General features: G+C 46.7%; 1 protein-coding gene across 2 annotated transcripts in view; it reads right to left on the bottom strand.

Moving 5' to 3' along the window:
* Trpm1 (transient receptor potential cation channel subfamily M member 1) overlaps positions 1–14,634 on the bottom strand; it is a 95,816-nt gene that overhangs the window by 60,231 nt on the left and 20,951 nt on the right. For both annotated transcript variants that reach the window (XM_050149125.1, XM_050149126.1), the window contains exon 2: positions 2,588–2,667. In XM_050149125.1, coding sequence (XP_050005082.1) covers positions 2,588–2,667 — 80 coding nt within the window. The remainder of the gene's footprint in view (positions 1–2,587; positions 2,668–14,634) is intronic.

Genomic DNA, 14,634 nt, shown 5'->3' with positions numbered 1-14,634 from the left:
ATTTTCAGTGCCTCTCCACAGCTCAGTCAACCTGTAGACTGCCCGCCTTCCTAGTCTCCTCTGAGCAATTCCCTTGGTTTTTCCATGTATGTCCAGGGTTGCCTTTGTCACTGTTCTGATTGGCTGCCACATAGTTCGTGCATGAACCACCAAAGCTTGGAATGTCCCTTAGGGAGAACAGCAAGGGCCCAGAATGATGCCTTGGTACCAACGCGGAGGGCTTTCCTTCCTTCCATCCTTGTTTTTTCATCAGTGTTGTGAGCTGATATTTGGGGTTTCTTTCTTCCCCTCTCTCTCTCTCTCTCCTACTCCATCTGCCTTTCTCCCCTTTCCTTTCTTCTTTCCCTTCCTCCTCTCTTTGTTTCTCTTTTCCATTCTTTTCTTTCTTCTCCTTTCCCCCTTGGGTTCCCCCATCTCATCTTCTCCCTCCCTTCCTCCTTCCCTCCTTCCCCCATTCTTCCCACCCTCTGTCCCTCCCTCCCTTCAAGTTGTTTTCACTGCCCTGGGGTCTTACAAAAGTTCGTGTACGTTTTAGAACTCGAGTGTCAGTTTCTATAACAAAGCCACCAGAGGGGTAATGTTAGTCAGGCTTCTGTGGCTGTCATCTGTGGAACATTCGGGAGATTTGTTTGTGTTCTTACTCCGAGACCACAAATGGAGTTGGGTATCAGTTGGGAGGGTGGAGTCCACATTCAGTTAGCCGGAGTGAACCATAGAGTTTTCTAGTTGACTAGAAGAAGATAAAGGGGCACACAGAAAAAAATGGGGAGGGGCCTTTTTGATCAGGGAAGGTGGAGAAGAGGGGGAGGTGATTGTTTCTTCATCATTCTGTGAATCTTTCAGTTTTATTCCCTTATTATCTGACTCCCGAGATTTATTTTTTAATTGAACAGTAAGAGAAGCCACAATAAGGAGGAAAGACTTAGTTCACAGTTTCAGAGACCTCTGTACATCACGGCAGGGAGAAAGATGAACAGAACGGGTCACCTCTCACAGAGGCCAGGGCACAGCGAGAAGGCCCATGTTAGACGTCCTTGTTCTCCCTCTTGCTGTACCAGGGTCCTGACCTTGGGGATGGTGTCTCTCACATTCTGGGCAGACCTTCCTCCCTTAGCTACCTCTTTCTGTAACCGCCCTTAGAGACAAGCCCAGAAGTGTGGGCCACTAATGGATGTGTTTCTTAATCTAGTCAGCTTGACATCAAGATTAGTTGTCAACTGGGATTAAGTTGAATTTGTGGGTCATTTTGTGAGCATTGCTGTTTTAATAGTGACATATCTTTGGATATGTGAACAGGGATGGTTTCCAAACTGCTTGGAATTTCATTCATTTCTTTAACTAATATCTAATGTCTCAGTTTGGGAATCTGCATTACTGGCTTCATGCAACTAGTCGGCAGAGTGCTCCCAACATGTTTTGGGCAGAGTGTGTTGAGGATTTGTGTTGTTCTGGAATGGCTTCAGAAGTCAGTGGAGAGAGACTGTCTGGACGTGGGTTCGTTCTGACTGCTAATGAGGACCAATGGAGAGGCTTTAAATCACTGACCCTAATCGCACCAGTTACTTAAGTGTGCTTCCGTTGGATATTTCTCCCCTGAGCTAGCTTGGGTAGCTTGTACCTTTCTGGGAATTTGCTAAATTCTAATTTGTTGTACAAATCACAGCATTTCTTCATGCTGGTTTCTGTTTAAGACCGGCTGTTGCTCTCAACCCTGCCATTCTAGTCCTCATCAGCTTGGCTGACTGATTCCCAGGATTTTGTTCTTTTCCAAGAACAGCTTCCGACTTCTGCCACCGAGGTCCCTCTGTCCTGCAGCGTGGGCCACCTCGTTTCTCTCTTGAAGCAGGGCTGTCTTCTGCCTGCTTTCTGTCCACTCAGCTCCTATTTTTCCCGTGGCTTCTGCTGGATGGCTAGGATGTTTATTTAGAAGTTCCTCTTTCTTAATTCAGGGTCAAATCTCCCTCTCAGCCTATATAAGCACATCTCCTCAGCTTCTCTGTGTTATATCTTTATTCTAATTTATCTTGGAATATTTTATTCCCCATCTGATTTCAACTTTGATGTACTGGTTACTGAGGAGTATCTTCACTTTATGAGGTGCCAATTTTTTTCTTTTTCTTTTGATCTCTGACTTTATTTAATTATGGTTCAGGACTAGGCTTTGACTTGTGTGAGAATATTGAGTCTTACGTTACAACTTGGCCTATGGTCTGTACTTGAAAAGATTGCTTGGTCATGTATTCTGCAGATATATTGTTTCAGTCTTTCCCAATGATAGAAGTTCCTTCCATGTAAACAAATTATGGAGTTGAGCTGCAGACACCCCAGAAGATATCCTGAGACTTCCAAAGTTCTGGCTGAGAAAGAGCCCAGGGAAGAGGTGCAAAGAGAAATTCTCTGTTGAGGCATTCGCCTGTCAACAGAGGCACTTAATAGCCCCATGAATCTGTATTAGTGGTTCCCGTGGTGACAAATTCTGGCATGCCCTTGCCTCCACTCCCTTCTCCCACAGACATTAGAATAGTTGCTGAGGCATGCTGGACGAGCCCTGACTCAGACAATACCTCCACAATTGTACCCAACATACCTGTTTGGGTCTTTTGTACTGGGAATTACAAAGATGCATTCCCTTTTGCAAAACGTTCTCTCTATCCAAGCTTTCTGACCCTGGAAGAGAAAAGAATATAAATTAGATTCCATGAACCCAGGTTCATGAAAAAAATCATTGGGCATGCAAGACGGGTCAGCGGGGAAAGGTGTTTGCCATATTGCCTGACGAGCTGAGTTCAATCCCTGGAACCCACGTGTAAGGAGAGAACAGATTCCTGCAAGTTATCCTTGGCTCCACCCGTGCACCGTGTACTCATGTATGAGTACAATCAATCAATTCATTTTTTAAAAAAAATTAACATGACATTAATAGGAAGTTTCCTATTCCGTGTGTGTGTGTGTTTCTTTTCTGTAATGCTGGGGAATCAAACCCGATGTCTCACTGAGCAAGGCTGAGCTATGGCCTTGGCCTTGCCTATGACACCTGAGTGGTCATTTCAATCAAAGTGTCGCATGTGTTTAGGGATCTGGTGTTTTGTAAGAGAGGTGGCCTAGAGACATGTATTTGTTTCCCACTTGATGGACTTAGTTCACTGGCATCCACTGGCTGAAGATCTCCTTAATGCAAGGCTGATGTGGGATATCCTTCTTTATATGTGCTGCTTTTATTGGCTAATAAATAAAGCTGCTTTGGCTGATGGCCGAGCAGAATATAGCCAGGCTGAAAGAGATATATTGAGAGAGTAGGAAGAGTCAAAGAGATGCTATGTAGTTGCCGAAGGAGACAGACACCCAGATCTTNAGAGAGAGAGAGAGAGAGAGAGAGAGAGAGAGAGAAGACAAAGTCAAGGAGATGCCATGTAGCTGCCAAAGGAGAAGGACATGCTGGAGGCATACAAGTAGGCCACAGCCTCGTGGCCATACACAGATGGACAGAAATGGGTTAATTTAAGATGTAAGAGTTAGTTAATAAGAAGGTTGAGCTAATAGGCTGAGCAGTGTTGTAATTAATATAGTTTAGGTGTGATTATTCAGGTCTGGACGACCAGGAATGAATGAGCAATCTCTGGTTACACTCTGTACTGGGTGCTGTGGAGACTTTCAAAGGAAAAGGAGGCAGAGGGCACATGTCTTTCGCCCTCTAAAAATAGCAGGCGATGGCTGAGAAAATACAGGGAGAAGGGGTGGGGCAGCATGGGGATCCAGGCCACAAGGATTGGGAGAACTTCCTGCGGTGGCTTTTTTTATGGAGAAGGCTGAGGCCCAGATGCCTTTGTTCGAGTTATATTGTCCTCAGACACCAAATCACCCTCATGTGGAGGAGGCTCAGAGCAGTGAAGTGATTGGCCTTCCTCAGGAGGAGATTGTAGGTGGAGAGTCAGCAGATCCCTCTGGGAGCAGGGGCTGGGAGGGCCCTGGCAAAACCTGTCCAGGCTGACTGGAGGAGTTAACAGTGTGTGCGTGTGTGCGCGCATGTGTGTGTGTGTGCATACACACTCATATGTGTGTGTTTACACATGTATGCACACCCTGAGGATCTTCAGTCCAAAATCTTTATATATGCTAGGCAAATACTCCACCACTGAACTAAAGTCCCATGCACAAATAATTTAATAATTGCCCAACGATGTTTCTTGACCTGTGTGTTGTAACCCCCTTAACAAACTTCTATCTCCCAAACAATATTTACATCACAATTCATAACAGTAGAAGTACAGTTATGAAGTAGCAATAAAAATAATTTTATAGTTGGGGGTCACCACAACATGAGGAGCTGTGTTAAAGGGTCACAGCATCAGGAAGGTTGAGAACCACTGGGTCTTGAACACTGTGCCTTGGAAGCTGGTGCTTTTGTGTTCTTGACAGAAATGGATCAGCTCAGAGGACAGAACACAGGGAAGTCAGTAGGAGCTCCATCCAGCCCAGGATCCAGGAGCAGAATGTTCAAGCCCAGCTCAACAACAAAGCAGACTCAAAACTCTTCATGTGAGAAATTTATAGTCTCCAGAAGTTAGTATATAAAGCATATGTGTATATCTGTATAACATTTACTGCATAAATAAATGCATTTAAATAACTATTTGATTGACATTATATGTTGTAATAACTCTTCGATATTATAATATGTATCTTTGCCATTTGTTGGGGATGAAAGCAATCCTGCATACTAATCAACGAATGTACTTCTTTATCTTTCCATAAAGAATTCAGTCTTCACTGAATATCTGATACTGCATGATTCAGATCATCTTTAACACCACTCAGAATTGACTGATGTTTTACTTTTATAATTGTCGGCGTTGAGAGTACTGCCTCACATAAACACACCGTGCAGACTATGTTAAGGACCATTTCCAAACTGTTGGAAATTTATTCCAATCCCAAGACAAAACTCAATGACTTTTTAGAATACAGCTCAAGTCCACAAATCACATAGCAGTCTTTAAAAATCAGATGTTCTAAACGCATCCAAACTACCCTTACTTGGTACTTACATGCTGAGAGGTGGCTAGAAAAATATTACGCGTCTTTGCTTTTCATAATTAAATCATCACGCTTCTATAAGAGCACCTCAGTTAGCAAAAGCCCCGGGACTCAGCAGAGACCACGGTCTGAGCCTATGCGTTTCAGGTGGTGATGGCTGCACTTGCTGGTTTGACGCCTGCCCAGTGCAGAGCTCTCATCTGGGCAGTGCATTCAAGACCCAGGCGCTATGAAGCCAAGTCATATCACACCCATGCACACCACCAGAGACCTGTTGCATTCACGGTGTGTTTGGCTTTGAGTTGATGTCTGGTCATCCCAGTTAAGACACCTTTTGCAGCACCCAGTGTCTCTAGATCTCCACCCTGACACCCTGCTCCACTGGGATCACCATTAACAGTTTAAGAAGGTGGGTGTGGTGGCTCACACAGCACTCACAAGTCTGATGCAGAGTTGTCAGGAGTTTGAACTACTAGCGAGACTCTCTGAGAAACAAAGCCATGGTCTGGATTGGTTGTTCAGTGGTTAAGAGTGCCAGCTTCTCTTCCAGAGGACCAAGGGATTCTATTCCCAGCACCCAGATGGCAGCTCACAGTCAGCTGAACTCTAATTCCAGGAGACACAACACCCTCTCCTGGCCTGTTTGGACACCAGGCACTCACTCAGGCAAAACACCCATACACATAAAATAATAATAATAAAAAAAGGCCAAATGCATGCCTAGCGTCTATCCCTTCTTTTGCTTTCAGGCACCCTGGAGTAAGAAAGGCAGGAGGGAGGATGCTGAGGAGGAGGCTCAGTGGGTGAACTAAATTAGAATCCCAGCATACATAAAAAAAAAAGACAGGCATGGCCTGTGTCTGCACCTCCAGTACCGCAGGGAGCTTTGTGTGGAGACAGACAGGTCCTGAGAGCTCTCTGGCTGGCCAGCCTAGCTGAAGCTATGAACAGTGACCAGTGGGAGACGCTCATTTAAGGCAACACAGTGGAGAGCCGGGGAAAGGCCCCGGATGTCCTGCCCTGGCTTTCACACTCACAAAGTGGATTAAGAAACTGGGCCAGGAGTCTGTGTGCCCTGGCATTTAGGTCTGTGTTTCTTCCACCCCGGGCCCGGGCAGCACCGAGATGGAGCAGCCTAAGTGTGAGTCTCTTCCCCATGCGGCATCAGCTTTGCTTTTCCTCTCTAGTTTCAGAAAAGGTGGATCTTCCTGGGTCTCAAACAACTGCCATTGTTTGTGGTCCTAATCAAGTACAGCTGATGTCGTCAGCCCTGCTTCACTAAAAAATCTTTTCCCCCAGTGAATGCTAGCATGTGGGTCCTGGGCGAGCAGTGGGAAGGATATTATGAGGGAGAGCAGGCCGATGAGAAAGGGGAGCTACTAGTTACCCGTATGTTTACTTTTTTGATAGACTCATCTGTAAAACAGCCAAGGTGTCCTGTGTAAGATCAGAGTCTGAATTCTCTAGGCTTTAATGCAGCTTATGGTATAAGGTCTGAGTGAGGCTGCACAGACAGCGTCATGTCAGATCCTGGAGAAGTCTGCCCATGAGAAGAGCTGGGAAGTAGGGGCTCCAAGTGATATGGGGGGGGGTCACAAGCTGTGTTAACAACTTGACCTTCTTGTCTGTACTTGAAGGAGGGTGACCAAACACAAAGAATATGGGAGGAAGTAGGGCTGCTAGGACATCCTCTGGAGAAGGCTAGGGCAGGGGGCAAGGGTGACCTGGGTAGGCTGCGAAGGCGGGGTGTGACTCTGCCCTGGCAGAAATGGGAGAAGTGGCTTCCAAGAGTAAACACTGGTTTTCAGCTACATGAGTCTGTTTATGCAATGGTCATTTCTTGGGCCAAAATTAACAGCAAACTCCCCAGTAAAATGGCTGATTTGTGGGCCAGTTTAGTCAGGAGAAACCACTCATTTCATGTGTATATTTAGAGCAGACGACTCAGACTCTCCCCCATGGCTGCTCGTCCCACACAGGAGCTTGGCCGGACTCCTGCATACAAAGTACAGGCTAGTTGGCGTTAGCACTTAAGAGGAATCTAGACTTCTGGCTTCTCCTCATATCCCCCAGGAGGTGAGGAAACTGGCTGACACTCCTTCCCATTGCAGGTGACTGTGGGGCTCCACCCTTGCCTGTATCCCGGAAGGAGGGGGGCTCACCAAGGGGAGCACCAGCTCACCAGGATAGCTCTCCATTGCAGAAAGTTGGAAGGCTCCTTAGCCAGAGAGCTCTTATGTGCACAGGGGATTAAAGCCCACAATCATCCCTTCCTGCTCCACCCTCTGCTTCAGGGGAGGCCCTGGCTTATAGCCAAGGCCTTTCTGGCTCTTGTGTCTCAAGTTAGACACAGCCTCTCCACCTCTGTGACAAAGCAAACCCTAACATTGTCAAGCTTCTTCTGGAGAATGGAGGTGATGGTGCCCCTGATTTGGGGACTTTAAGTTGGTGTCAGACTCAAATGCCATGGAGCCTATGATGGCAGGGAGACCTTATTTCTGGTGGCTGATTTTCAAAATCCCTCAGAGGCCCAGGGCTAACCTATGTGAAGTGCCAAGTGTCCCAGTGTCAGGGCTCCCTCTGTCCTTGCCAGGTACATTGCCCTGGGGACACTTCAGGGGGAATCCAAGGCAGGGGAGGGCCAGTGTCTTCCTCAGGAGTGTGCACTGGTCAGCTGCCTGTCTCTGGTGAATCCCCTCCCACCGTCACCTAGACAAGTGACCCCAAGTAAAGTCATGAAGAGAGAGGCTGGGAGGGGGACTAGATGGGGAAAGGGGGCGTTAACAGGAGATAGAGGGAATGAAAGGAGGTATGGTGCAAATAGGATCAAAGTACATTGTACACACGTGTAAAATTGTCCAAAGTGAATAATTAATTATGGTATAAGCTACAAGACCTAAAATTTTCTTTAAAGCTTGCAGCTTGGCGCTTTCGGTCCCATTTCAGGGACTGTACGGCCATTAGCACCATCTGCACCAGATCATCTCCAGGGCTCCCATGAAATAGTCACGTGGGCTGACTAAAGGGCTTAGCAGGCAAGTCACTTGTCACCAAGCCTGGGGTTCTGAGTTCAGCTCCCAGAATCTACATTGTAGCAGGAGAACACTGACTCTTACAAACAGTGCAGGACACCCGCACCGTGGTAAACACACACGCACACGCACATGCACACACACAAATGTGCACGCATGCACATGCAAGCACCCACCCACACACGCACACACACATACACACGCACGCACACACATGCATGCACTCACGCATGCACGCATGTACCCACACACACGCGGGCACACACACTGAATAAAACCATTAGAAATGGTCATGGACTTGTTAGTGTTTTCCCTATTCATCCCACTACCAGCTCCTAGCAACAGCTGTCAGGTATATGGCATCTTAGATGAGTAGAATCACGTGATCTTCCACACCTGGCTCCTTACACTTCGTGTGATGTTTTCCAGGTGTATCTACATCCCAGCCCGCGTCAGTACTGAATTCCTTTTCACGCACCCACAAAGCTGTGAGCTGTCTACGGGGTTCCCACCACTGTGAGGAGTGCTGCAAGGCAAAGAAATGTTGAGCACTGCCAGAGAAAGGTTGAAGAGAATTCCTCCTTGTTGGTAGGGAGTGTATAATTTTTCTCTAATTTCTTCGTTGTTTATATTGCGTTTTAAATTTTCTAAAAATAAGCATGGTTTGTTTTAAAGAGAAGGAAAAGAGACTGTCCCCAGGATGACCCAGCCAAAGTGAGGAACTCACACACCTGCTATCCTGCCGCAGCGGCAGGCTCTGAGCCCGGGCTTCTTGTCACCCCTGGGCACGGCTGCAGCATCACTAACATCTTCTAGTAATGTTGCTGGTGGCCATGCCATAGTCAGCTTCCTGCCACTGTGACAAAATCCCAAGGAAACGGAGCTAAAGGAGGAAAGCAGTTCACATCCCTAACTACTGGAGATGGCCTTCCTAATTGGTGCACAGGACTCCACAGACTCATCACTGGGGGGCAAGAACTGCCATGGCACTCATGACTGGTGGGGTGGAGACTGGGAGAGTCATTGCAAAAGTTGTTGGTGTGGACATTCTTTAAAATTCAGCACAGAGTTAGCACCAGATCCACAATTCTATTTGTTTAAATCCCAAAGAGTGAAAACCAAGTCATGAAAAGAAGCCAGGAGGTAGAAGCAATCCAGTGTCCATCAAGGGATGGATGGATGCACCCAGTGTGAGCCAGGCCTACAGCGGAATATTAATCGTGGTTTAAAAAGAAAGAAATTCAGACACAGGCTACCACATGGCTGGTCACTAATGGTACCATGCTAAGTGAAATAAGCCTGTTGAAGAACAAACTCGGCATGACTCCACATGCAGGAGGTTCCCAGAGCTGTCAGACCCCCAGTGACAGAGATCGCAACGGTGGCTGCCAAGGGGGCAGTGAGGGGAAATATGGAGTGATTTAATGGGAGCAGAGTTTCAGCTTTGCAAGATGACAATAACTGAAATTGACTGTACAATAATACAAGTGTAGTCAACGGCACCATAGGTGAAATCGGAAAGACAGGCGGCACATTGATACTTGTGCATCCTAGCAAGTATACAGATGTGTAAGTATACAGAGAGTAGGAACCCAGTGGGGATGCAGGAGAAAAGGGAAAGCGTGGGGTGACTATGGTCGGGGTGCATGGTATACTTGAAAGAAATTGTCTTTACGAAACCCAGTATTACATAGAGTGAAGACACACCAATAAGGTTTCTAATAAAACGTCTATAGCTTTGGGTAAGATACAATAAGATGTGTGTGTGTGATATATTTTAAAAAAAGCACAGCATTTTGTATGACAACTGAAAAAGCATCAGAAAATGGAAAGGGTGAGAGTAACTCACATTTTGTGTATTCTGCCACAGCTGAAAACTAAGCAGGTTGGAAATGCTGACTTGCGGTCTGCCCAGAGGAACCAGGGCTTAGAAGTGTGCATTTTCACAAGCCCTATCACGGGTGGGGGCCAGACCAGCGTGAGCTACACGGCAACACCGTGCCTATCTGGGGGGTCCTTCCAAGGCAGACCTCTCCAGGAACTGCAAGTGCATGTGTTGGGGAGAGGCAAGGTGCAGCAGCATCAGGACGACTACAGTGTTCAGGCCGGTTTTCGTCAACTTGACCCAAGCCTAGACATACTGGGAGGAGGACTGTTCGTTGAGAAGCTGCCGCCATGATAATGCCCTGTAAGCCAGTCTGTGGGGTGCTGCTTTGATGGAGGATTGATGTAGGAAGGCTCAGCTCACTGTGGGCAGTGCTGGCCCTGGGAAATCCTCCTGGCTTATATAAGGAAGCAGGCTGAGCAAACGATGTGGAGCAAGCCAGGAATGAGCACATGCCCACGGCTTTGGCTTCAGTTCCTGTCTCCAGGTTCCTGTCCTGACTTCCCACAAGCATTGTACAGCGAAAGTACAGCTGGCAGATCATAGACAACCTCGATACTTCACGATGGGATTGACTGGGACATGTACGCTGGAATAACCCTCTTTCTCTCCAAGTTGCTTTTGGTCATGGTATTTATCCAAGCAATAGGGACCCTAAGTAAGGCGGAGATTTGTACCAGGTCATGGGAATTCCTACGACAGACAGGTTTGTGATGGTATTTGAACTTAGGACTAGAAAAGCTGTTGAAGGACTCAAGCTCTGTAGAAGCTTGGAAGAAAAGAATGTTGGGAGAGATGCGGAAGATGGAGGCCTGGCTTATAAAGTTTCAGAGGTAAGTGAAGACTGTGGGGGCCATTCGATATTTTGAATTCAGAATTTGTGTCTGGTCAGCTGGTCCTGAAGAGTCCGTGTGATTTGGAAGAGTCCAGCAATGTTGAAGATCCTAAGTCTGGGGATATTTCCTCGGACTCAGCACACAGACACTGTGACCCTGGGGGCCAAGGTTGCATCTCATGTTAGCAGCCAAACTGTGTAATATGTGAGAGTTATCCAAGGGGTTTTGAAAGCATGAAAGAGTCACGAGGAATAGCTAAAACTTGACCCTGTCGCGTGCCATGAGAGGCCATTGAGAAGGCGCAGACTCAGTGGCAGTGGAAGCATCAGTACCAAAGGAGGTGTGGGAAGAAAATGAGGCTGACACCAGGGAGCAAAGTTAAAGTCCCTGAAGAGAGGCCAGGAGAGGCTATGGGTGAAGATGCAGCCCAACTGCTGTGCAAATCCCAACATTTTGGAGACGCCAATACCATGGACGACCACCAAGGACAGCAGCAGCCGTGGCGGGGTGCCCACCTGAGCCACAAGAGTTGTGCATGTGATAGAGGACAGATTTGGAGGAGCGCCACTGGGGAGCCCTTTGGGGCCCACAGGATTATGACTGGGTCCCAGATGTGAGGAGCTGAACTTTTTACACCATCAAACCTCGGTTTTGCTTTGATTTGATTGTGATGGTGCCCTGATTCTTCCCTCTTGGAATATGAAATTATGCAACTTGTTTATTTTAAATTTTATTGGATCCCACAGTTAGGATATTTCGGACTGTTAGAGAGACTTTGTAATTTTAGAGAAGCTTTGAACTTTGAAGAGACATTTTTTGGCAAGACCAGCTATCGACACCAAGGAACGCCACCAGTGACTTAGTTCCAGATGCTGAGATTCTATCACAAGAACATAAACAACACGAGTAACCAAAGAAGCGTGTCTCCTCGAGAAATCAAACACCCCACCATAATGTTCCCTTGGCTGATGTGCAAGACAGTGATTTTAAAATTTCAGTTATAGATGTCCCTAGAAATAAATCCACATTATCTATGGAAAACAAATGTGTGGTGAGACTGTCAAGATCTCTCAGGGGTGGTGGGAAAAGATCTCACAACAAATAGTGTTGGACAGTTGTATTTTTACCCACCAGAGGATAAATTTAGACCCTTACCTCACACCCTTTACAAAACTAACTCAAATGGAATCAGACCTAAAGTTAAGAGCTAAAAACTATAAATCTTTTCGAAGAAAGAGGAAAATGAAGCTAAATTTCCATGACCTTGGGTTTGAGAGTACACATTTGAATGACACCAAAATAATATGAGCAACAAAAGAAAACAGACAAATGATTTCATTATGTTAAAAATGTGCATAAAAGCGCATCCAAGTATAGATGGGAGAAAAGATTGACAGATTGTGTATCTGGTGAGGGTCTAGTTTCTAGGCTGTATGAGGTTCCTTGCCACTCAACAACAGAAGTACAAGTCATCTGAAAAGAAGCAAAGGGAGGTACCATATCTTTTGGTTTCAGAACTTAGCGGTATCAAACTGGTACTGACTTGAATCCCAGCCAGCTAGTTTTTACAGGGCTGGAAGGTGCTATCCATACCAGTGGGGGAGAAAAGATTTGTCCTACCCAGCGCTGGACCATGTGACAATATCAACCTGCCAGGCAAGGCATGCCCACTGGTGCAAGAGTAGCATGGAGATACCGGGGACAACCAACTTCTTTCTGGCCAGATCTGAGGTGTGCTCCAGAGGAGAGAAGTTACGCCAGGTACAACAGTAAACGTTGTCAAAAACCGAGGGTTTGGGTAGTCAGAGGTCCCAAGGGGAAACCTATTACAAACATGTTGAATTGTCTCATACCATTTACATTTATATATCTATATCTATTTCTCCGTGTGTGTGTGTGTGTGTGTGTGTGTGTGTGTGTGTGTGTGCTGCCTTCCACCTTAGCCAGAGTAGCCCCTTTCTGGAGTGCTCAGCACTAAATGGGACATCTAAGTCAACCTGCCCCATTGCACAAGGTGCAGGGAACATTTAGGAAAAGGAACAGGAAGAATGTAAGAGCAGGAAGATGGGCAGGAGTGAGGTAAAATGCTGTCCTCTGGATGTGGTGTGCTAGTTGCTCTTACTGACTCCCTGAAATTGTCTGCTATGTCGGGATCTGCACAAGGCCAGGCCAAGAAGGTCAGTCAGCATTCTAGAAGGCAGCACTAAGTAAACTCAGTGTGGGAAAAGAGAAGGGAAGGAGGGAGAAAGGGAGGGAGGGAGGGAGGGAGGGAAAGAGAGATAAAGAGATTTTGGGTTGAGTATGATCAAGACATAGTGTACACATGTCTGAAATTATCAGAGAATAATTGATATATTTTAAAAGAAAAATCAGCAAAGGACTTTTTAATAGGCAGTTCTCCCTGGAAGATGCACAGTAGCCAACAAACACCTGAAAAGTTGTTCAGCATCACAAATCACTAGGGAAACAGAAATCAAAGCCACAGTAAGGTGCCTTCACTATCGCCTCATGCCCCCAAACAGAAGCCAAGCCAGCCAGCACCCACTTGTCATCATGGTGCTGGGGAGGCAGGGACACAAAGATCCCTGCAGCTCTCCTGTTTTTGTTTTTTTTTTTTTTTTTAACATATTCTACATATCCATGCATTACATTACAGTCATTAACAAATGGAGGGAAAATGGCCTCATGGGCTGTCTTCCCTGAACCCAGCTTTCCTGCCCCACGCCAGAGGATCTGCCTGTCCTGGTGCTGTTATTAGGAGGAGGCCCTCAGATAGGAATGTAGTCAATTTCAAGTACATCAGACATTACCAGCCCTGGGGGGAGGGGCAGGCACAGAGGACAGAGGAACTCTGCTGGGAGAGGATACCTGTGACCTGTGCTTGCCATAGTCACAGAGGGGAAACTTGGAGGGGTGGCAACCCAGAAGGAAGGGGACATAAGAAACACAGGAGGCCCAGCTGCTGGGGAGAGCCTGGAACTGCATCTGTTCTTAAGTGGCCCCTAGCACTGTAAACACACACACATACACACACACTCACACAGACATGCATGCACACATATGCACGCTTGTACGCACGTGCGCGCGCGCGCACACACACACACATTTGGATGCCAACTAAAGATGACTTCTGGAAAATAGTGAGTTAACAGTAATATACACTTTCTGCGGGAGCCTGGGAGAATTGCCCCTGACTATAAAGTGTCTGGGGCATGGACCATCGGCTTCCTGTGCCAGGGGGGTTTCTAGCACCATCATCTCAGTTGCCCACTGCCCAGTCTAACAAAGCCAATGAAAGCAGGATCAGCAGGCCAGGTCCCTAGCCAGGTCACCATGGCAATGTGTCTCTAGCTCAGCATGCCTTTGTTGTTGTTTTTCCTTGAGACAATCTCACTGTATAGCCTGGTTGATGACTCCTCTTTACCCAGCCTTTTAGGTGTTGGCATCACAGGTATGTGCTGCCACAGTGGGCAGGTTACTATCTTCTTAATGGAAGCGTTTAGATGGTGAATTCCTTTAGGTTCCAGAAGATAGAGGTGGATGGGATCCATTGAGCTCCCAGTGGGGGCTTCCAGTTTCCTGGCCCAGGCTCCAATCAATTCTGTCTGTCTGTCTGTCTCTCTCCAAAATATCTTGGAAAAAGTTTAGCCAATGTGTAAAAAGAGTTTTTCAAAACCACCTAATGTCCCTAAGTAAGAGACTTTTGGCTTGTTGGAGAATCTATTTTTGCCCAGTTTAGCCTGGGGATGACAAGCGACCTCAAATGTCTGGGGCCATCTCATTGATTGCACTACTTACAAACTTAGAAGTCAGAGAGAGTCAAATCAAGTTCTAGATTTCTAGAAAA

The sequence above is a fragment of the Alexandromys fortis genome, unplaced genomic scaffold, assembly GCF_014885135.2.
Source record: "Alexandromys fortis isolate MF-2015 unplaced genomic scaffold, M_Fortis_MF-2015_v1.1 scaffold_67, whole genome shotgun sequence".
In the NCBI taxonomy this organism is placed as follows: Eukaryota; Metazoa; Chordata; class Mammalia; order Rodentia; family Cricetidae; genus Alexandromys; species Alexandromys fortis.
The sequence above is the reverse complement of the archived record's forward strand: the minus strand, read 5'-3'. Positions and strand labels throughout refer to the sequence as shown.